Below are 21,871 nucleotides of genomic sequence, written 5' to 3'. Positions count from 1 at the left end.
AATGGTTACTAAGAGTTTACTGAGGGCCTTCTTAGCACTCTGTTTTTGTCAGTAATGAAAAATATATTTTTTTAAAAATCTGAAAAATTTCCTTGGCTTACTTTAAAGTCACCTGGTATCCATTAAACCTTACTGTGCCTGGTGCCTTGAGGTCACCAAATACGTTTATGTGGTCTCGCCCTCAGGAACTTAAGTCTCTCTGCATTAAGTTTGGCACAAATGCTCGCAAAGTTAAAAGGCACGGTAACAAAAAATATTACAGTGCCACATACCTGTAAGTAAAGCTATGTGAAAAATCAAGTGCTCTATAATGTATATTAATAAAACGCAATTATCAATTGTGAACGCATTTATTCTGACATCAACACAGAAAGCTGCTCAATCCAATGTCTCGCATCAACAGACACTGTGCAGAAATGGTATTTTCCTTATCGCCACCTGGGAGATGTCTGATAAAATCTTGAGAGTGACCCCACAAAATCATGGCGAATGAAAACCGCACTGGAAACATCACGGGGCTTGCGACTGATGCCTGAGAACCGGGAGGACAACGTGGTGGGCTCAGCGAATACCTTGAATCTTCGGAGTAAAGGGAGCTTCCGAGCCACGGTCGACATTAGGGACCAGGTTGTTTCCGCGGCTGAGGCTGACCAGTCCGCACTCGCCAGAGGCAAGAACTAGGGGGTTCCCCTCGCTTGGGATCTCCTACACGCACGTGCGGTTGCCCGGGCCTGCGGGAAGAAGGCGACCTTCGAGCGAGCAGCCGCGGGATTGCGGGGCACAAAGAAAGCAACCCGAGCCCCCTTGCGGCCTCCCGAGGCCCCGCTCCAGGGCTGTGAGACGACGGGTTCCTCGAAGCTAACGGTTCCCACGCCGCCTCCCGTATCTCTGGGATGAGCATCCGACCCAATCCCGGGCCACAACACGCAGTTCGGCGGGCCGCAGAGTCGCCTGTCTGGGTTAGCCTGCACCGCCGCCCCCGAGTCAGGCCCCCTCGCCCCACCGCCCTCGTCCAGGGCGACACGTCACTTCCGGCGCGCGCGCCCGCCCGCGGAGAAAGACCGCGGCCGGCGAGGGGGGCGAGCGAGGGGGGCGGGGCGGGGGAAAGGGGAGTGTCCGCCCGCTGCCGCCGCCGCAGCTACCGCTGTAGCCCCCGGGGCTGGAGAGTTCGCTGAAGCCCTGCCCTCCGAACCGGCCCAGGCTGCTCGTCCGGACTCGGGGCGCCAGCGCCAGGAGCACCCACCGCTTTGACCGGTGCAGAAGCGGGACTTGCCTGAGCCTGTGGAGCGGCGGGGACGGCCCCGGCCCCCCTCCCCTCCCTGACCCCTTCTTTCCATCGCCCCAGTCATGGGGAACGCAGCGACCGCCAAGAAAGGCAGCGAGGTGGAGAGCGGTGAGTCAAGGGCCGGGTCTGGGTACCTACCGGGCGGGCCGGCGCGGGGCACCGATCGCCCCTCCGGGTCGGAGCCCCGAGGCCGCGGGCATGGTCCAGGCCTCGCAGCGGCCGCCGGGAGCTGCTCGAGGGAGCCCTGGGGACCAGCTGCCTTCCTCCTCCATCCCCCCCCCCCCCCCGCCCCAGCTCCGGCGTGAGGGCCCAGCACGGAGGGCCGGATGGAGAGATCGAGGGAGAAGAGTGGTCCCCGAAATTCCCTTTCTCTATAGAGCGAGGGGGACGCACTCGCTAGAACAATTCCCCAAATATGGTCCGGATAAGAAGTCCATAGAACCATCCAAGCCCTTGCTTCCCCTGCCCACGACCACCTCTTTGGGAGCCACAGGTAGTGCTGTGGGCAGAGTTGGCTCTTTTCCCTCCATCACTTGGGGCCAGCCCAACCTATCACAAGGTAAGGGGCTACTAGCCTGGCTTTCCGCAGGTAAGGTTAATTTCTGAGCAAGCGGCTGTGTTTTAGAGACCCTTCCGTCTCTTCAGATTAGGAATGGAAGATATAACAAGACTAAAGTGCAACTTTCTCCTTGAAAAAAGCAAGGCAGGTTTGCCTTTTCTTGAGACATTCAAGACTCTCCTACGGTGTCTGTAAACTTAAAGGTCACTCAAAGTGCTTACAGAATATGGTGAATTTCTTCTGAAAGCTGAAAGTGCAGGCACTCTACATTTTACACCAAATAATAAAAAGTCATGCAAATTGAATTTCTTTATAGTTGAATAAATAAGTAGATAAATAAATAAAATCAGGATAGCTGTGAAAGAAAAACTGGTGTGTCTTTGTCCGGTTCCTCTCAGATTTTATAATTCAGAATGATCAGATAACAAATGGTATTTGTTTTATCACCAGGAGTAAATGACATCTCAGCACTTGAGGGAATGCCAGATCATTTATTTCCGTTTGTGTAAATAGTGTCTTTTAATGTTTCTATGTTTGTAACCTGTTTTAGGTTAATTTTGTAATTTGGCATGAAGGAAATAGCTTTTCTTTTTTTTTTTTTTTTCTATATCAACAAAGCAGAATCAATTTGGAAAGATACAGTCATTCGTTTTGTTTAATGTGAATAATGAGATCAGATTATATGGTTTATGTTTCACCAGTAAGGTTTTAATTTTCAGGAGCCCCAGAAAAGTTTGAGATACTATCATACAAATTATCAATGACCATACTTTAGTATGTGATAGGGAAATTTTTAAAAGCCAATATAGAGGTAGAACTTTGTTATCTTTTCTTTTTCAACTGCAAAAATGTAGTAACTGTACAGAAAGTATAGGAATGTGAAAAGTGTAAAGAATTTTTTGTGTCTGATGAGTTATCATTTTGCCTTTTAAGGTAAAATGTATTAATTGTGTTACAAAAAAGTATGCTTGATAATTGAATCATATCAGTGATTTTCATTAGAAAATACAGGCCTGTACAATGTTTATATTTTTACATTGTAAAAATACAGGCCTGTACAATGTTTATGTTTTTACATTGATAGTAGACTCTTCTCTGATCTGTATATTTCCATTATTAAGTTACCAAACTAATTCTCCCTTAGTACTAATTTGAACCTCATAACTATGGGATAATCTCAGAATATTTACAGAAAACAGAATAAATTTTAAATATGTATTTAAATTATTCCTACGAATAAATTCTTTCCTGAGCTTTAACTATTAGTGACAGTCTATTTAGTAAGTATGTTAGCCAGCTTTTTATGCAAGTTTATTTATGGCAACTGAAGGTCATTATAGTAGTTTGAATAAATATTGTAAAGTGATAAAAGAAAATAGCAAATGATGTCTCATAGGGACAATTATTGAAATGTCACGTGTTGATCACTTTGTAATTTCATTTGGAGCAATGTTATCAGATGTGTGTTGCTGCTGTTCTATAGTTAATAAAGTTTATTGATATCTCTTAAAACTTAATGAAAGAACAGCTTTTACCATTACAGACCTAACTTCTGTTTACTTTTATTTTTTTAATTCTTTTACGTTTATTTATTTATTTTGAGAGAGAGAGCGCGTGCACGTGCAAGTGGGGTAGGGGCAAGGAGCGAGAGTGAGAGAGAGAGAGAAAGAGAGAGAATCCTAGGCAGGTTCCACACAACACAGAGCCTGATGTGGGGCTCTAACTCACTAACCATGAGATCATGACCTTAGCTGAAGTTGGAGGCTTAACCGATTGAGCCACCCAGGTGCCCCTCTTCTGTTTATTTTTTTAAATTATTCTTGACAACATATACCTTTCAAAATTTGAATGTAGTTATTTAAACTTTAGCTAGTAGTAAGAGTATAAACTTTCAGAAATATAAGCGATCTTAGAGATCAGCCTGTATAATCATTCCATTTCAAAGTCAAAGAGCCTGACCTCTGAAGAAGCTGAAGGTGAGATCATATTATTACTGATATCAGAGTAAGGAATAGAATCTGGTGCTCTGATTCCATTCTGCATCACTAAATAATCAATTAATACATACATTTTGAAAATGTCTATCAAGTATATTAGTTCTGTTTGGAGACTCGGTAGGTAAAACCTCAAGAAATTTACAGTGTAGTGTGAGAAAGAAAATATACTTATTGAAGTTAACTGAAAAGTAAATTAGGATAACTGCTAACATTATGGAAAGTAAGATTAGAACTCTGAAAATGACCAACAGGAAAATGTTTGATTTGAAATGATGATTAAAATGTATAACGTTGATTATTATTTGGGGTTTGATCAGGACCATGCCTCATAGAGATGATTCTGGAGTTTCATTATAAAAAGATTCCAGAGGAATGAAGCTTTGGCCATTTGGTGCTTCTGTTGTATTCTATTGAAATCTGTCTATTCCAGGAGGGCACCTGGATGGCTCAGTCAGTTAAGCGTCCGACTTGGGCTCAGGTCTCACAGTTTGTGGGTTCCAGCCCCGCGTCAGGCCCTGTGCTGACAGCTCAGAGCCTGGAGCCTGCTTCAGACTCGGTGTCTCCCTCTCTCTCTGCCCCTCCCCCACTGGCACTCTGTCTCTGTCTCTCAAAAATGAATAAACTTTAAAAAAAAAAAAAGGAAAGAAATCTCTCTACTCTTGGAATAAAACATTTTCCAGGGTAGGACTTGGAGATGCCATTCTCATTTCCACACTTTCTGGAGATAACATTAAGTTGGGTACCTGTTGTTCTGTTGCCATGAACTAAGAAATTGTATTAAGATATCTTGAAAACTTATTGAAAGAACATCTTTTACCATTACATACCTAACTGTGTATTTAAAAAAAAAAATACTCTCAAAAATACGTGTTTCAGAATTCGAATGTAGTTATTTAAACTTCTGCTAATACACAGAAGCATACATTTTAGAAACATGAGTATACAATTTTCTGAGAAGTTTTAAACTCTTGTCATCCAAAATGGTTCTACTTATCCAGTCTCCCACTCTTACTTTACCCACAGTTGCCAACATAAAAAGCAGATGCCACTATTTTATCATGGGAAAGTTCTTTTCATTTATTTCATTTTTTAAGACCCATTAGACCCCACAGGTTGCCTGTGGGGCTTTGTATTACACTCTCATGGCAAAGGTGTTGAGACCAATGGGTGAAGTGTTGATAGAGACTTGGAGGCAGATTCTCCTGTGACTGCAAGTGGTAGAGCCACCTTGTAACCTAGTGTTTACATAATGATCTTTGAATGTTTTCCCAAGTATCTTAGGAACTTTAAGGTGAATAGAAATTAATCAAAGAAAGTCTCCAGTAGACTAGGTTCAACCAAAATGAAGTTTCATAACAACTAGCATTTTTGGAGGGCTTACTATGAGCCTGGTTCTCTGTGTACTTTGCATGCATAATTTCACTTAATCTTTCCAAGCCTGTGAAGTAGTTTAGTTATTTTTCCGTTTTATATATGAGGAAATAGAGGCTCAGAGAGACTAAATGACTTGCCTAAGGTTGTACAGCGAGGAAGGCAAGGAGCAACATTTGAACCTAGGCAGCCTAACCCCAAACCCGAAATCCTAACCACTGTGTGAACAGCCTATGCGTATCCAATGGAAAAGCTAATTCTCAAACACACAGAATAGCTCAGACTTTAATTTTGTTTCAGTTTATTGTCAGTTACAGGAAATTCTGGTTGTTTTCAGTAGTGACTTTATTTGTATATATTTAATTCTTAGAGTTATTGTTTCTGGTACTGTTCTCTAAATTCAGTTTCCTCGTCTGTAAAATGAGGACAAAAGATTAAGTTACTTCGAAAATCTTTAGATTTAATATGGTATAATTTCAAATTAAGCCATATAAATTGATTTATATACTTAAACCCTTCATTGCTATTAGTATTTGTATTTACTTATTTTTTCTCATTTGTGAATACATACTTTCTCTTCCTGACAAAAAGCCAATCAAAAACTTACTATTTGAACTTGTATCGCCATTTTGAAAAGTATTTAGAAATTTGCATTTTACCATGGTTTAGAGGAGCACCATCCAATCAGACTTTCTGCTGTGATGGACATGTTTCTGTGTTGTCTAATGTGGTAGCCACTAGCTGTATGTGGCTCTTGAGCACTTGAAATGTGACCAGGACGACTGAGGAACTGAATTTTTAACTTACATGTGGCTATTAATGTTTGGTGTAGTGGACAGCACAAATTTAAAACATAGCTGTGTAATAAAAATGCTAACCCATCTTTCCATCACTTGGTAACTGGTAGATACTCAACAAGTGTGTGTTGATAAACAGAATGCTGGACTGAGCTTTTCTCATCCTAAGAAGTAACTTATTTCTAAAACATTTCCCCTGAATAAGCCTTTATAAACTTAGTGAACATTACTGTAGCTTAGTGATTTGTGTGTCATGTATAAAGTTCACTACAAAGTTCATTTCCATATTGGGTTCTACTAGAATTAATTTGTTTTAGTTTTCAATACTGAATCTCAGTGAACATATTTTTATTGTAAGTTTTTGTAGATTTAAATGTTGATTAGGAGAAATTTAGTGAGCTCATATCATACTCATGTCTTTAAAGTTTTTAATTATCAGGTATTTTTAAGGGAAAACCAGTAGCAGGTATTTGTACCAATTTACTAGATTGGCAGAAGTATTTGGGAATAGTTTTCTTTGAGTTAAAAAAAATTTTTTTTTTAATTTTTTTTTTCAACGTTTATTTATTTTTGGGACAGAGAGAGACAGAGCATGAACGGGGGAGGGGCAGAGAGAGAGGGAGACACAGAATTGGAAACAGGCTCCAAGCTCTGAGCCATCAGCCCAGAGCCCGACGCGGGGCTCGAACTCACGGACCGTGAGATCGTGACCTGGCTGAAGTCGGACGCTTAACCGACTGTGCCACCCAGGCGCCCCAAAAATTTTTGAAAAAGAAAACAAAAGGTCCCAACAAACAGCAACACTGTCCAAATAATAAATACATTGTTATCTGATCCAGATACATGATTTTGTGATTCACTTTGTACAGATTATCTAATGTATAAAATTATCTCATGTTTAGAAACCATTTTTTCCATTCTCCTGGTCAGTGACCTCCACTTAGGATCTACACAGAATGTTGCTTTTCATTGCCAGCAACAGGATAATTAAAGACCTGAAAGCCAGCTTAGAAAAGTAAGCCACAGTTGAGTGGCAGAAGCAGTCCATGAAAAGATCCTAGGTAAGCCATGATACTTATTAAAATTCTTCAGAGAGTCAGGAGTTGACCATAAATCATTTTGGTATCCCATTAAATTAATAAAATAAAACAATTAGTATAATTTACAAGATTGTCTGTATACCTAGGTGATAATAATGTTAGTACAGATATAAGATCAGATTTTTTTAGGGGAATAAATCTTAAGTTTTGAATAAAGAAAAGTATGTTAAGTAGAAAAATGTGGAATTTATGGAAGTAAATATACCCTGGTCAGTACCACATTATTTTGAGTATTTTAATTTTAAAACTTCCTTCAAGAGTATCCTATATAGTTCTTTTCTTTGTTGGTCCATTCATTCATTCCACATAGTTGAGTTCCTAATATGTGATGGACTCTATGCAAATCTATGGGAGTAAAGATTGAATATGACACTATACCTGCTCCATAGTGCCTACATTCCAGAAATTAGAGACATATTTGTCAACACATTGATGGGGTGAAAGCTGTTACAAGTACTTATGTAAAAACTCAGTGGGGAAACCAGTAGAAAATACGGTCGTTTCCACTGGTGTGGGGAGGGTGAGGTTCTAAAAGGGCTTCAAAGAGGAGGTGAGCTCTGAGTTGAGCATCGAAAATAAGTGTTCAACAGGAGGAAGTGTGCTCTGAGTAGAAGGAACACAAAGTGAACAAAGATGCAGAGGAATGAAACAAAATGGGATATACAGGAAAAGGAAAGTAAGTTGTCCATTGTGACTAACTGAGAGGATAGAATTGGTTGTAGGAAAGAGGGGAAACTATATAATGAAAGATGAGACTGAAGAAATGGACAGAGCCATGTAATGGAAATTCCGATTTTGAATTTTATCCCATAGATATTAGGGAGCTGTGGTGGACTTCAGAATAAGGGAGAGACATGATCAGATTTGGGTTTTACCAAGATTACTTTGGTTGGTAGTGTGAAGATGAGTCACTTTATGGAACGAATGGAGTAAAGGCAGGAAGATCAATTAGAAGACTCTTGCATGCAAGTGAGGGACTTTGAGGGTCTGAATCAAGGCGGTAGAGGTAGGGATGCAGGAAAAGATCTGAAATTTGAGAAGTTTGGAAAATGAAAATGAGCAAACTGTACTTGGGGAATGAAGAAGAAGAGGAATTGGAAATAATGCCCAAGTTTTTCGCTTGTTTGGATGGGTTGTGATGCCAGTAATAGAGTCAGGAAGTAAATAAAAGGCCAGGAGCAGATTTGGGGAGTATTGAATTCAGGGGCATATTGAATTCAGGGTGCCTATGGCATTTCTGAGAAAAGTGATACCTGACTGGTTGTTCTATATGTGGATTGTCTAATTTAATTCTCCCAGTCATGGTGGGGAAATGACCTTGGATGGTTAGAGGATCTGTTCCACATAACATCCTCATTTTGCTCCCTTAAAAAAGGCCAGCTGTTTAGAAATTATAGAACTAAAACACCTGAGGGATGCCTGGGGTGGCTTAGTTGGTTGGGCATCTGACTCTTGATTTCAGCTCAGGTCATGATCTCAGAGTCATGGGATCAAGCCCCACTTTGTAGGGCTTCATGCTGGGTGTAGAGCCTGTTTGAGGTTCTCTCTCTCTCTCTCTCTCTCTCTCTCTCTCTCTCTCTCTCTCCCTCTCTCTCTCTCTCTCTCTCTCTCCCTCTCCCCCCCCTCTCAAAATGAATAAACATAAAAAAAAAAGAACTAAAACATCTAACATAATTCCTAGAAATTCAGAACTACAGCTACTAAAAGTGTAGCTTTTTTGTTTTGAAAAGAGTAAAACCTAAAGCACTGATGAAAACAGTGTAACTTTAAAAGAAACAAAATAATTTAAAATCAGATAAAATATTACTTTTACAGTTAAAGTGTACATCCTGTAAGCTACTGAGTTTGGTAGAACCATGTAGAATAGTGGAAAGAACATGTAAAATACAGTAGCAACATATATTTTACTAAGTAAATACCAGTTTTGTTCCCCTGGAGTGCTTTCAAATAAATATTATAACACTGAGATATAACTTAATGGTAAGGACATGAACTTAGAATAAGAAAAATCTAGATTGTTTTCTAATAGTTTCTATTACTTCACTTTGAACAAGTGTTTGTTTTAATGTCTCCAACGTATACTGTAAAATTGAGAAGAGAGGATTTGATAATGAGGCTGTGGTCTTTTCCAGTTTTATAATCTAATGATTCCAATATATTTATTAAAGAAAGAATGTACATTTAGAAGTACCAACACTTGGGAATAAATTATAGAATGTTCTCAGAAGATTATGTGGAGAAAATTATGTGGGTGGAGAAGTGGTAAATGAGCCTCAGTGTGAGCACATAGAAGGTACTGTATTTAGGGAAATTTTTTACCTGTACCTTCAAGAATGATAACCTATGAATTTTGACCTAGGAAACATTAATGAATCACTATATTGATTGTTGAAGATATTCTCATGTTCTACTACAGGTAAAGGGATCATGTAAATGTTAGTCATCAGAGGAGTGGAAATAAAACACAGAGCATTCTACTATTAATGTAAAACCCTTAGCATACTATGTGTAGTTATGATGTTTTGTGTGTAGTCGAACCAGGGGAAGTTAAGATCAGAGGCAGCTAATAGGTGTAAGAAAATAGAAGGTTTATTGTATGAGAATAAGCTAAAAAAACACAAAACAAACTCTTCAAACTAAAAAGGTTATGGCTACATGATTAAAATGTATAAATCAGGTAGCATTGACAGAACAGCTAGGATTTTTCACTTAAATTTGAATTACAAGAACTCATGAGATATTCCTCAAAACTTAAAAGAGCTAGATGTAGAGCAAATAAAATACAGCAAAACCTTGAGAAACTAGGCTTAGAGAATAAGTCTTTTTAACTGCTTTTTAATCATTTAGGTTTAAAGGTAAAAAAAATCTGTGCTTATAAATTCAGCTAGTATTTTTAGCAACTTAAAAATTGCTAGAAAATTTTCATGCTTTTTTACTCTTTTTATAGGTCTTATAACCCCTTCTGCTTTTTATAACTTCTAAAAGAGTCATTGATATTAACAGATAAACCTTTTTCTTACTAATACTGAGGTTTATTACTATAATGCAAATAATAAATTGTTTTCCCTGATAAGGAGATATAGCTTGAATTACTTAAATTGATATGGATGTATAGCTAAGTTTTTACTTTAATATTCTAATTCATCCATTTATTGGAGCAACTGGGTGGCTCAGTCAGTTAAGATCTGACTCTTCATTTCAGCTCAGGTCATGATCTCACACTTCGTGGGTTTGAGCCCGACGTCGGGCTCTGTCTGTGCTGACAGTGCAGAGCCTGCTTGGGATTCTCTCTCCTCTCTCTCTCCCCCTCTGCTACTTACTCTCTCTCTCTCTCTCTCTCAAAATAAATAAATAAACTTAAAAAAATAATAATTCACCCATTTATTTGATTTTTTAAAAATATCTTGGCGATGGGAGATAAAGAGTTGCCTTTATGGGGGCGCCTGGGTGGCTCAGTCGGTTAAGCGGCCGACTTCGGCTCAGGTCATGATCTCACGGTCCGTGGGTTCCAGCCCCGCGTCGGGCTCTGTGCTGACCGCTCAGAGCCTGGAGCCTGTTTCGGATTCTGTGTCTCCCTCTCTCTGACCCTCCCCCGTTCATGCTCTGTCTCTCTCTGTCTCAAAAATAAATAAATGTTAAAAAAAAAAATTAAAAAAAAAAAAGAGTTGCCTTTATGTAGCTCATAGTCTTTTGGCAGATTTAGATAACTAAAAACATAATTATGAGAATTTTTTAGGACGTATAGTATAGGATGTTTCCTGTGGTGATAATTTTGTTTTTTAACTTTTTGGTTGTAATGTAAATTAGATTCAGTAATGCTCTGTATCTATGCAGATTGGTTTTTTTGAATCAAAGTTAGGACTCTTTTAAAGAGAAATGCACTGACAATTCACAATGATAAATGATGCACCAGCACATGTGACCTTAAAGCTGCCTTAGAAAATCCAGTGTAGATGTTGTATCTTATCTGACTTGCTATTACAAGGTGAAAAGTCCCAGGTTTTATGGCCATGATTTAAGGTTATATTCCCTATTGCCCACTATTCATATAAAGTTAACTTTTCAATGACTTCTGAATTTTTTTTCTTGTAAAATAACTGTTGAATCTAAACCTTTAAGTCCTTGGCAAATCTGAATTCTCCGTCTGGACTTTGTCTTCAAAAAATTAAAGATACGCTCTTGAGATCTCACTTTAGAGTCCTACTTAGTAAAAGGGGGTGGCTGGGTGGCTCAGTAGGTTAAGTATCCAACTCGTGGTTTTGGCTCAGGTCATGATCTCACAGGTTTGTGAGTTCAAGCCCCACGTCGGGCTCTGGGCTGACAGTGCGGAGCCTGCTTAAGATATTCTCTCTCTCTCTCTCTCTCTCTCTCTCTCTCTCTCTCTCTTTCTTTTTCTCTCTTTCTCTCTTTCTCTCTCTCCCTCCCCCTCCCCCTCTCCTTGCCCCTCCCCCACTTGCTGTGTCTGTCTCTCTCAAAATAAATAAATGAAAAAAAAAAGAGTCCTACTTAGTAAAATGAGTATTCAATTTCTATATTACTTACTTATTCTTTAAATATTTCTTTTGTTTAATGTTTATTTATTTTGAGAGAGAGAAAGTCAGAGTGCAAACAGGGGAGGAGCAGAGAGGGAGACACAGGATCTGAAGCAGGCTCCAGGCTCTGAGATGTCAGCACAGAGTCTGACACAGGGCTCGAACCCATGAACCGTGAGATCATGACCTGAGCCAAAGTCAGAGGCTTACCCAATTGAGTCACCCAGGTGCCCCTCTATATTACTTATTCTTTTTTTTTTTTTTTTTTTTTTTTAATTTTTTTTCAACGTTTATTTATTTTTGGGACAGAGAGAGACAGAGCATGAACGGGGGAGGGGCAGAGAGAGGGAGACACAGAATGGGAAACAGGCTCCAGGCTCCGAGCCATCAACCCAGAGCCCGAAGCGGGGCTCGAACTCACGGGCCGCGAGATCGTGACCTGGCTGAAGTCGGACGCTTAACCGACTGCGCCACCCAGGCGCCCCGATATATTACTTATTCTTAAGTAGATGACCATACGGCATCATCCAACTATTGTGCGTAAGCCACAAACTTAAGAGAATATGTTTGTACAGGTATAACTTAGCTTTTTTTGTAGGTGCTAATTCTGCTGATAATTTAGCCCCTCTAATCCAAGGAGAAGAGCTTCCTATCTGAGTAGGAGCCATGAAAGATTAAATTGGGGAAGAATATGAATCCCTCTTTAGGCTGTAGTCTTGAAGTTACTAAGTAAGTCATAGTTCATCTGATAGAATGACAGAGACAGAAAGGTCATTTATTTGTCATTCATTCAATCCTTTAGTTATTCTCAATCAGTATTTACTGAGTGCCTACTGTGTATCAGATTCTGTGCTAGTCCATAAATGCAAATATGTGAGTAAACATAAGACTTGGTTCCTGTTTTAAGCTGGGAGACAGATACATACAGATATTTATGAAAAAATGTAGGGTGATACACAGGTGCCTAAGATTTGATACTAGGCTGAAAATACAACGTAGGAGTGTATATAGGATTAAGTGTTGAATTCCTGAGATCATCTTGGGAGATAGACTATAACCAACTTAAATAGAAACTGGCTTTGAGTCCATTTTGGAGATGTTTACATCTGTGATTATAACACTTAATAGTAGCATTGATTTCTCCATTGTTTCTCCCACTGTAATCTCTAAGGGCAGAGACGGTATCTATCTTGTTTAGTGTTTTAATCCCTAAAATTTGGCACAGTTCCTAGCCCATAGTGGAAACTGAAATCATCTATGGTTAAATGGATACAAAATTTAAGCTTCTTGTAGAAGTGTTTACTCCCCATCTCTCCCCTTAGTTGACAGGTACTTTCTCTTCAATGTATTGACTATTTGGGCCTGTTAGTTGATTTTCTTGAGAAGAGGGTACCTCTTTCCTTGTTTTCTCAGCATATAGTAGTTTGACATATATCACAATTATATCACTTTTAACTGGTATGGAGAGATTGGTCTCAGACTTCAGGTAGGAAGACATTGGATTAGGAAAAACTATCATGCTCCCAACTTCTTGAAAATCCCTGCTCATTTGAGGCCTACTATAGTCTGAATGTTTGTGTTTCCTCAGAATTCATATGTTGAAATCCTAACCCCCATGGTGATAATATTAGAAAGTGCGGCCTTTTGGAGAGTGCTCCCTTGCCCCCTCTGCTAAGTGAGGTTGCCATAAGGAGGAGATGGCTGTCACTTCTTCAAGTGGGCTCTCACCAGATACTAAATTTGCTGGCACCATAATCTTGAACTTTCAGTCTGTAGAACTGTGAGAAATAAATTTCTTTTGCTAATAAGCCACCCAGTCTATGGTATTTTGTTATAGCAGCCCGGACAGGACCAAGACAAGGCCTAAACTAGTCAGCTGTACTACTATGTTCCCATCCTTGTAGCTTTCATTTACCAATCTCTTAACTTACTTTTCTTCACTCATCAAAAACTTTGGCACGGGGCTCACAATCTTTCTCTGTACTCTAAGCCCTGCATTTATCCTAGGTGGTTTCAAATTCTATGTGGATGACCCATTCATTACCATTGCATCTCAGTTCCTTGACCACATTATCTTCTATCCCCTTCTGTTCACTTCATTTCTAATAGCCAGTCTCACCAAGAATCTTGTCATATTTATTAATTGCTCAATAATCACCAATGTATACATGCCATTTTCTGATCACAATGTCCCCTAATTTTCTTTGCTCTTTAAATATTCTCACTATTATTCTTCATCAGAATCTTTCGTCCATCTGTCCATCATGTCTCACTTCATTTTCCTTTTTAACCAGTTTCGATTACATGGTCCCTGAAATCCATTGCACTTTTGTCTTTTTAGCACATCTTTCTGACAAAAATCTAACTGATAAACTCAACTGTCTGTTTTCTTAGTGCTTTCAGCTAAGAGCTAAGCAATACTAGAGAAAGCCACATAGAAGGGCACTATAAATGTAGCCTCAGATAGGCTGTCAACATGATTTGACGATTCTACCATATTTCTCTGATCAACACTGTCTCCCATTCTTTATAATTTTTATTTTATTCACTTCACACTTCTGAAGTCCCCATTATCTCATTTCTAAGAGATGATCTTGCCTCATATCTCACAAAGAAAATGAAATGTATCAGATGAGAGAACCCCTTCAACTTCTTTCTATAAAACACGCACACCTCCTGTATTTTAACTTAATCTATCTTGTTATTCTGTTCTAATAGAAGAATTGCCTATTCTTTTTATCTATTGTTATATCACACATCCTTCCTTCATTTAGTGGCTTAAAGCAATGACAGCATTTATTTTGCTTAGGAAAGTACAGTTTGGGCAGAGCTCTACAAGGACACCTCATCTCTGCTCTGTTTGACAGCAGCTAGCTCAGCTCAAAGGCCAGGGGCTAGAATCACCAAAAGTCTTGCTCATTCATGTGTTCTGGTTTTGCTGGTTGTAGGTAGTTGGAACATTAGCTTGGATTTTCAGCTGAAACATCACATGGCCTCTACATGTGGTTTGGGCTTTCTTATAACATGGTAGCTAAGTTCTAAGGGAGAGAGAGAGAGCCATGTGGAAGCTGTATCACGTTTTATGAGTTAACCTCTAAAGTAATATCATTTCTGCTGCCTTCTATTTATTAGAAGTCACTTAGATGTGTCTATATTTAAAGGAAGGTGAATTAAATTCCACCCTTTGATGGGAGGAATGTAAATAAATTTTTGACCTGTTTTAAAAGCCACCACATGATACATCTTTACAAGGCCAATCCCTCCACCATTACTTTGGATCTCAACCCTTCTACTTTCCCAGGGACCTATGTATGCTATTGCATATTCTTCTCTTTCATATTCAGCTTGCTGTCTTTTCTTTTTTTTTTTTTAATTTTTAAAAATTTGTTCTTGAGAGAGAGAGAGAGAGAGAGAGCGCCTGACGTGGGCCTCGAACCCACAAACCGTGAGATCATGACCTGAGCTGAAATCAAGAGTTGGATGCTTAACTGACTGAGCCACCCAGGCACCCCATCTTTTCATTTACTTTCAAATGTATACTCCTTTTTCTTTACCTTTCTGTTTTGCTTATTGACTCTGCATTCTCCCCCTTCCCTTTTTCATCTCTTACCTAGTAAAGTGAACTGGCCTAAAGTAATGTGGCCACTTCAAGTTGCCTTTGGTGGCCAGGCAGGTAATGTCAATGTGTATTAGATAAAACCTGAGAACAGGATTTTTACAAAAAGAGCTTTTTTCTCTTGCTATATTATAGATATTGACAATTATGGTGCACAGAACATAACATGTTTAGGGGCACCCATGTGGCTCAGTCAGTTACGTATCTGACTTCAGCTCAGGTCATGATCTCGTGGTTCATGGGTTCAAGCCCCTCAATCGGGCTCTGTGCTAACAGCTCAAGAGCCTGGAGCCTGCTTCAGATTCTCTCTCCCTCTTTCTCTTTTCCTCCCCGACTCACCCTGTCTCTCTCTCTCTCTCAAAAAATGAATAAACATTAAAATTTTTTTTGAAAAAAAGAACATAACATATTTAATGCAGTTCAGCTTTTAGAATACAACTTTTTTGAAAGGTGCAGTTTACCTATAAGTACTTCAGTAACAACATAAAAACATAAAAATGTTAAAACAAGAGAGGGGCAAGTGCCTGGAAGTGTATATATGCAAAGAGATTACTATAATGCTAGGCCTTGGAATGTATGCTTTTTAAGGAGGAAAAAGAGGTTATTTAGGTGTGAAATACAGTGAAAAGGACTGGAGATCTTGTTAAGGTCTGAAGATTGTTGGAGTTTAGATATCGGAGTGAGCTAAAATGATAGATGGTTGTCGGAGAGAGAATAGAATGAAATGAATCTAGGGTATAATCTTTGAAGTAAGTATCTAAGGTAGAGTAGGGTGGGAATGTACATATTGAGTGAATATAGATATTAAATATAAAAGTTTGGAGTATATATACATATTCTAAGAGCGTATGTATTAAATGAACTACAAGTATGCCAGTTTTATCTGTCATGTTAAATATAAGAAATATATGGACAATATCTGTTTAAAAATTCTATTAAAAATTTAGCAAAGTACTTACAATTTTGATTTTAACAGTGTAATTTTTAGATGAAAAGACAATATATCAAATGGGTTTTCATGGCATGAGTTTTCAATTTATGGCGTATAGCCAAGACAAAGTAGTATCATGTTGGTTTATATATTCTGTATACACAAACTTCAGTTTAAATGTTTCTGTTCTTGAATTTAAAAATGTTCATTTTCAACTACTTGCATAAATAGGAATGTATTTTTATTATCTGTGGAATAAAATATCTGTGTATTTTATTATCTGAGGAATGTATTTTTATTATCTTTATTAACAGCAAATATAAATTTATCTAATTGAGAAAGGAATTGAGTTACATGGTCCCCCCCCCCCTTTTTTTTTTAAATAAATTAACTGAATATCCTATGAGAATTTAGAAGCTAGCTACTTTGGTGATTCGAAGTTATTTAGCTGGACACTTAGTATTATTAACCTGGTGTCTGGATCACACCTGAGATCCAGAAAGTAATAAAAGTGTTCTCAGAGAAGCAATAGCAGATATTACAGCATATTTATATCAGCTCAACAGATATTACAGCATATTTATATCAGCTCACATAGCTAATTTCAAAATCTTTCCTAATCTGCAAAATGAACACAGTACTGAGTTGTGAGATTTAGAAATCACATATGATGTGTTTCTCTTGGCACCTGGAAGATGGTCAGTAAACAGTAGCTATAGTTTTGGGGGAAAATCCTTAACCACTGTCTGTATAGACTGGGCACATTTTTAAGCAGGTTGTCTGAATTACCAGTCAATGAACAATTAGAAACTGCAAATTAATTTAGTAGAGTAATGTTATATTTATTTATAAGTATAAGTAGCTGATTTATATTCATAATTTCAGGATCGTCAAGAATAAAAAGATAAACATTCAGAGGGAGTTTTTAGAGTTATCTATCAAAACTTTAAAAATTACATGAAGCAGCTTAAGTCATTTATTTCTCACAATAACCCTATGTAGTAGATAACTATTGTTATCATTTTTTCTAGTAAGAAAACCAAGGTTAGAGATGTTAAACACACAGGTAGCTCAATGGCAGAGCTGAATGTGACACAAACTTAGCTGATCTAATAATTCAAGGCCTTCATAATCACTGTGTTACACTACTCCCTAACATGATGATGATATTTGCTTTCAAAAATTGGGCATTTGAGACTGTCCTAGAATCTGAAGGGCCCCTAGAAGCTCTACCTATCACCTTTTTAGAATATCACTTAACTTCTCCTATGTGCCAGACACTGTTGTCAGCGCTGCATGTATAATAACTCATTTAATCTTCACAGCCCTTTGAGATAGGAACTATGGTTGCTCTTATTTTATACAAGAGGAAATTTAGGCACAGAAAAGTTAGGTAACTTGTCCAAAGTCATGACTCTAGAGTCTGTTTCTAACCACTGTATCATACTGGCTACTTTTCTAAAAAGTTGTTAATTTTCTTCTGCATTTACGTATCTATTTCATAATAATCTTTCCAGTGATAGGAAACTCATTACTCTGTAAGGCAATATATCAGTCAGAGCTCTATCAGAGAAACAGAATCAGCAGGATATATATTAAGAGATATATTACAAGCAGTTGACTTACTGATTATGGGGGCTGGCTAAACAAGTCCAAAGGGCAAGTCTAAAATCCACAGAGCAGGCATTTAGGAAAGACAAGCAGGAACTCTTGGCCAGGCTGAAGCTGCAGTCCAGGGGCTGAATTTCTTCAGGGAAGCTTTAGTTTGGCTATTAAGGCCTTTCAACTGATTGAATCTGACCCACCCAGATTATCTAGGATAATCTCTTTTACTTGAAGTAAACTGATTATAGACTTTAATAACATTTAAAAGATACCTCTACAGCAACACCTAGATTAGTGTTTGAATAATTAATTAAAGACTGTCCTAGCCAAGCTGGCACAAAGTGATCATCACTGGCACCTTTTTTTTTTTTTTTTTTTAAACGCTGGAGTGGGTTTGAGGTGGTCAGTGGCTTTCATTTTCCCAAACTACAAATGGAACTTCTGTTTGCTTTTCAACCTTCATGTATTTTTTGATCACTCCTGCCACTTCCTCAACTTCACCCCACCCAGTTGCCACACCCAAAAAGATTTTAGGTGTTTTGCAATAGAATACATCTACATAAAGCATATTACCTTTGAAACAAAAATTTAAAAATAAACAAGAGCCTCAAAATAAAAGGTAGAACTATGATTGAACCGGAAAACCTATGCCGAAGCTAGTTACTGTATTTGAGCATAAAATTAGCACTTTCTACATGGCAGGAGAGGTAGTTATACAGTATAGAACCTCTTTTCCAAATTCACAGTTCTTTTATTTTTTTTTTTTGTTTATTTTGAGAGAGAGAGAGAGAGAGAGAGCGTGAGCAGGGGAAGGGCAGAAAGAGAGAGGGAGGGAGAGAGAATGCCAGTCAGGCTCCATGTTGGCAGTGCACAGCTGGATGAGGGGGTCAGTCTCACGAATCAGGAGATCATGACATGAGCAGAAATCAAGAGTCAGAAGCTTAACTGACTGAGCCACCCAGGCACCCCCAAATTCATGAAATTCTAATAGGAATTTAGCATCAAATTCTAACAGGAAATTAATCTTTTAAATACAAGGCGCTTTGGCCTACATAATTAACAAGATCATTATTTAATAAAAGATAATTCTCTAGATTTCTAGATGCAAGGAGGGTTTCAGAGAGATGCTTACAAGTTATTATTATTTCTATTATTATTATGGTAATTCTTTTTTATATCTTGACCATCTTGTCCTCTTTAGATAAATAATATTTAAAATGCTATAAGGTCCTTTACTGAGACATAAAGATTTAAAGTGATACCTCATAGACCTTTAAGTGGACTTAAAAGGCTTACCTTAAGTGTGTATCTCATAGACCCTCTCACTTAAGAGTCAGGATTTGGAGAAATGAGGACATTGTCCTATAGCAGCCTAACATGAGGCACTAGGTAGAGAATGGCCTCTCAGAAAGAAATGTGAATACAGCTTTTGTCTATTGAAGTTGATTATAATTTGATAATAAATCCACAGCTTTTATTATTATTCTCAAAATATAGTTGACTTATAATGTTCTATTAGTTAGAGGTGTACAAAATAGTGATTCAGTATTTATATGCATTACAGCATATTACAGTGATCACCATGATAAATCTAGCTACCATCTGTCATCAAAGTTGTTACCAATTATTACCTATATTCCTGCTGCTGCTGTACATTGTATCTATCCCCTGTCATATTTATTATAAAGCTAAAAGTTTGTACCTTTTAATTTCCTTCCCCTACTTGCTCATCCCTGCACTCATCTCCCCTCTAGCAACCACAGATTGTCTGTATCTATGAGTCCATTTCTGATTGGGTTTTTGTTGTTCTTAATTTATTTTATTTTTAGTTTTTCACATATAAGTGAAATCATATGGTATTTGTCTTTTTCTATCTGACTTATTTCACTTAACATACCTTCTAGACCCATCCAAGTTGTTACAATGTCAAGATCCATTCTTTTTTATGGCTGAGTTCCATTATATTTACTAATTATGTTGAGATATGTTCCCCTTATACCTACTATATTGAGTTTTTATCATAATGATTATTGGATTTTATCAAATGCTATCTTGCATCTATTCAGATGATCATATGAGTTTTATGTTTAACTTTGTGTGTAGTTTATTGTGTTCGTGGGTATTGAACCATCCTTGCGTGGGTATTGATTCGTGTGTATTGAACCATCCTTGCATCCCTGGAATAAATCTCACTTAATTATAGCGATGATCCTTTTAATGTATTGTTGAATTTGGCTTGCTAATATTTTGGGATTTTTGCATCAATGTTCCTCAGGGATATTGGCCTGTAATATTTTTTTGTGTGTGTTGTCTTTCCTCTTCAGTTTTTTGCAATAGTTTGAGAAGGATAAGTATTAATTCTTCTTTAGATGTTTGGTAGAATTCACTTTGAAGCCATCTGTTCCTGGACTTTTGTTTACTGGGAATTTTTTGATTACCAGTTCAAATTCATTACTAGTAATCAATCTGTTCAGATTTTCTAATTCTTCGTGATTCAGTTCTAGTTTCTAATTATGGCCTTTTCTTTTTCATTTAATGAAGTCCATTAACATTTCTTGTAAGGCCACTTTGGTGTTGATGAACTCCTTTAGTTTTTGGTTGGGAATCTCCTTATCTCTCCTTCAATTCTGAGTGATAATCTTGCTGGGTAGAGTAATCTTGGTTATAAAGTTTTCCCTTTCAGCACTTTAAATATATCATGCCACTCCCTTCTGGGCTGTAAAGGTTTCTGCTGAAAAATCAACGGATAACCTTATGGAGGTTCCCTTGTATGTAACTATTTCATCTCTTCCAGCTTTTAAGATTCTCTCTTCAACTGTTGACATTTTGATTATAATGTGTCTTGTTGTGGATCTCTTTAGGTTCATCTTATCTGGAGCTCTCTTTGCCTACTGGATTTGGATGTTTGTCTCCTTTGCCAGGTTAGGGAAGTTTTCAGCCAATATTCCTTCAAATAGGTTTTTTGTTTTCTTCCTCTCCTCCTGGCACCCCTATAATGTGAATGTAGTATGCATTATGTTATCTCAGCGTTTCCTTAAACTATTCTCATTTTTCAAATTCCTTTTTCTTATTGTTTGATTGGTTGATTTCCACTGCCCTATCTTCCAGATTGCTGATCCATTCATCTGTATTACCTAATCTGCTCTTGATTCTCTGGAGTGTATTGTTCATTTCAATTGTTGTATTCTTTAGCTTTGATTGGTTCTTTTTTAGATTTTCTATCTCTTTATTGAAGTTCTCACTGTGTTCATTCTTTTTCTGAGTTTGGTGAGTATGTTCATGACTATGACTATTCCTTGAACTCTCTAATATATTAGTTATCTCCATGTCATTTCATTCTGTTTCTAAGGTTTTATTTTGTTCTTTAACTTGGAACGTATATCTCTGTCTTCTCATTTTGCCTAACTCTATTAGTTTCTATGTATTAAGTCGATCAGTTATGTCTCCCAATATTGAAGGAGTGGCTTTATGCAGAAGATGTCTTGTGGGGCACAGTAGTACAGACACTCCTGGTCACCCTAGCCAGGTGCCCCAGAAGTTACCTGTGTGGGCTTTGTGTACCTCCCTGTTGTGGCTGGGTTATGATTGGTGTGCTCATGGTATGCAAGACTTTCCCCCAACACAGCTGTCTGCAAGGTTTAGCCATGACTGCTTCAGGCCGCTAGGGAGCGGGTCTGGCCCCCTGCCCATCTGGCTGAGAGGCCTCGCTGTTGCAGGTATACTGGTGCGTGGGGTTGGTTCCTAGTGAGGCTGGCTGCAAGGCCTCGCTGCCATATCTGTAGATGCCCTGGTGGTTGGGGCATTTCTCTGGCATGGTTCACGTTGAGATTGGATTATGACTATCATAAGTGTTCTAGAGTGCTGGACTGGCCCCCTGGGGCAAGGATGCTTAGGAGAAGCTTTGGTGCTGGCCCAGAGCACCCACCAGGAGGGTGATTGAATGGGATGATTGTGCAGGGGAATGTGGGCATGGGGCAAGCCGTGCTAGTACACTAGATGGAGAGTATCAGAAATGACACCTGCCAGCACTGGCAGGGAAGGGAAGTGCCAAAAGAAAAAAAATCAATGGTGCTTCCCT

At 38.4% G+C, this 21,871-nt stretch overlaps 1 protein-coding gene across 1 annotated transcript in view; it reads left to right on the top strand.

Moving 5' to 3' along the window:
* The first annotated feature begins 1,107 nt into the window (after positions 1–1,107).
* Positions 1,108–21,871, top strand: part of PRKACB (protein kinase cAMP-activated catalytic subunit beta) — a 127,208-nt gene continuing 106,444 nt past the window's right edge. The window contains exon 1 of the mRNA XM_047870594.1: positions 1,108–1,393. Within this exon, the coding sequence (XP_047726550.1) occupies positions 1,348–1,393 (46 nt within the window). The 5' untranslated portion in view covers positions 1,108–1,347. The remainder of the gene's footprint in view (positions 1,394–21,871) is intronic.

Source organism: Prionailurus viverrinus, chromosome C1 (assembly GCF_022837055.1).
Source record: "Prionailurus viverrinus isolate Anna chromosome C1, UM_Priviv_1.0, whole genome shotgun sequence".
NCBI lineage: Eukaryota > Metazoa > Chordata > Mammalia > Carnivora > Felidae > Prionailurus > Prionailurus viverrinus.
This window is presented reverse-complemented; position numbering and strand designations above follow the sequence as displayed.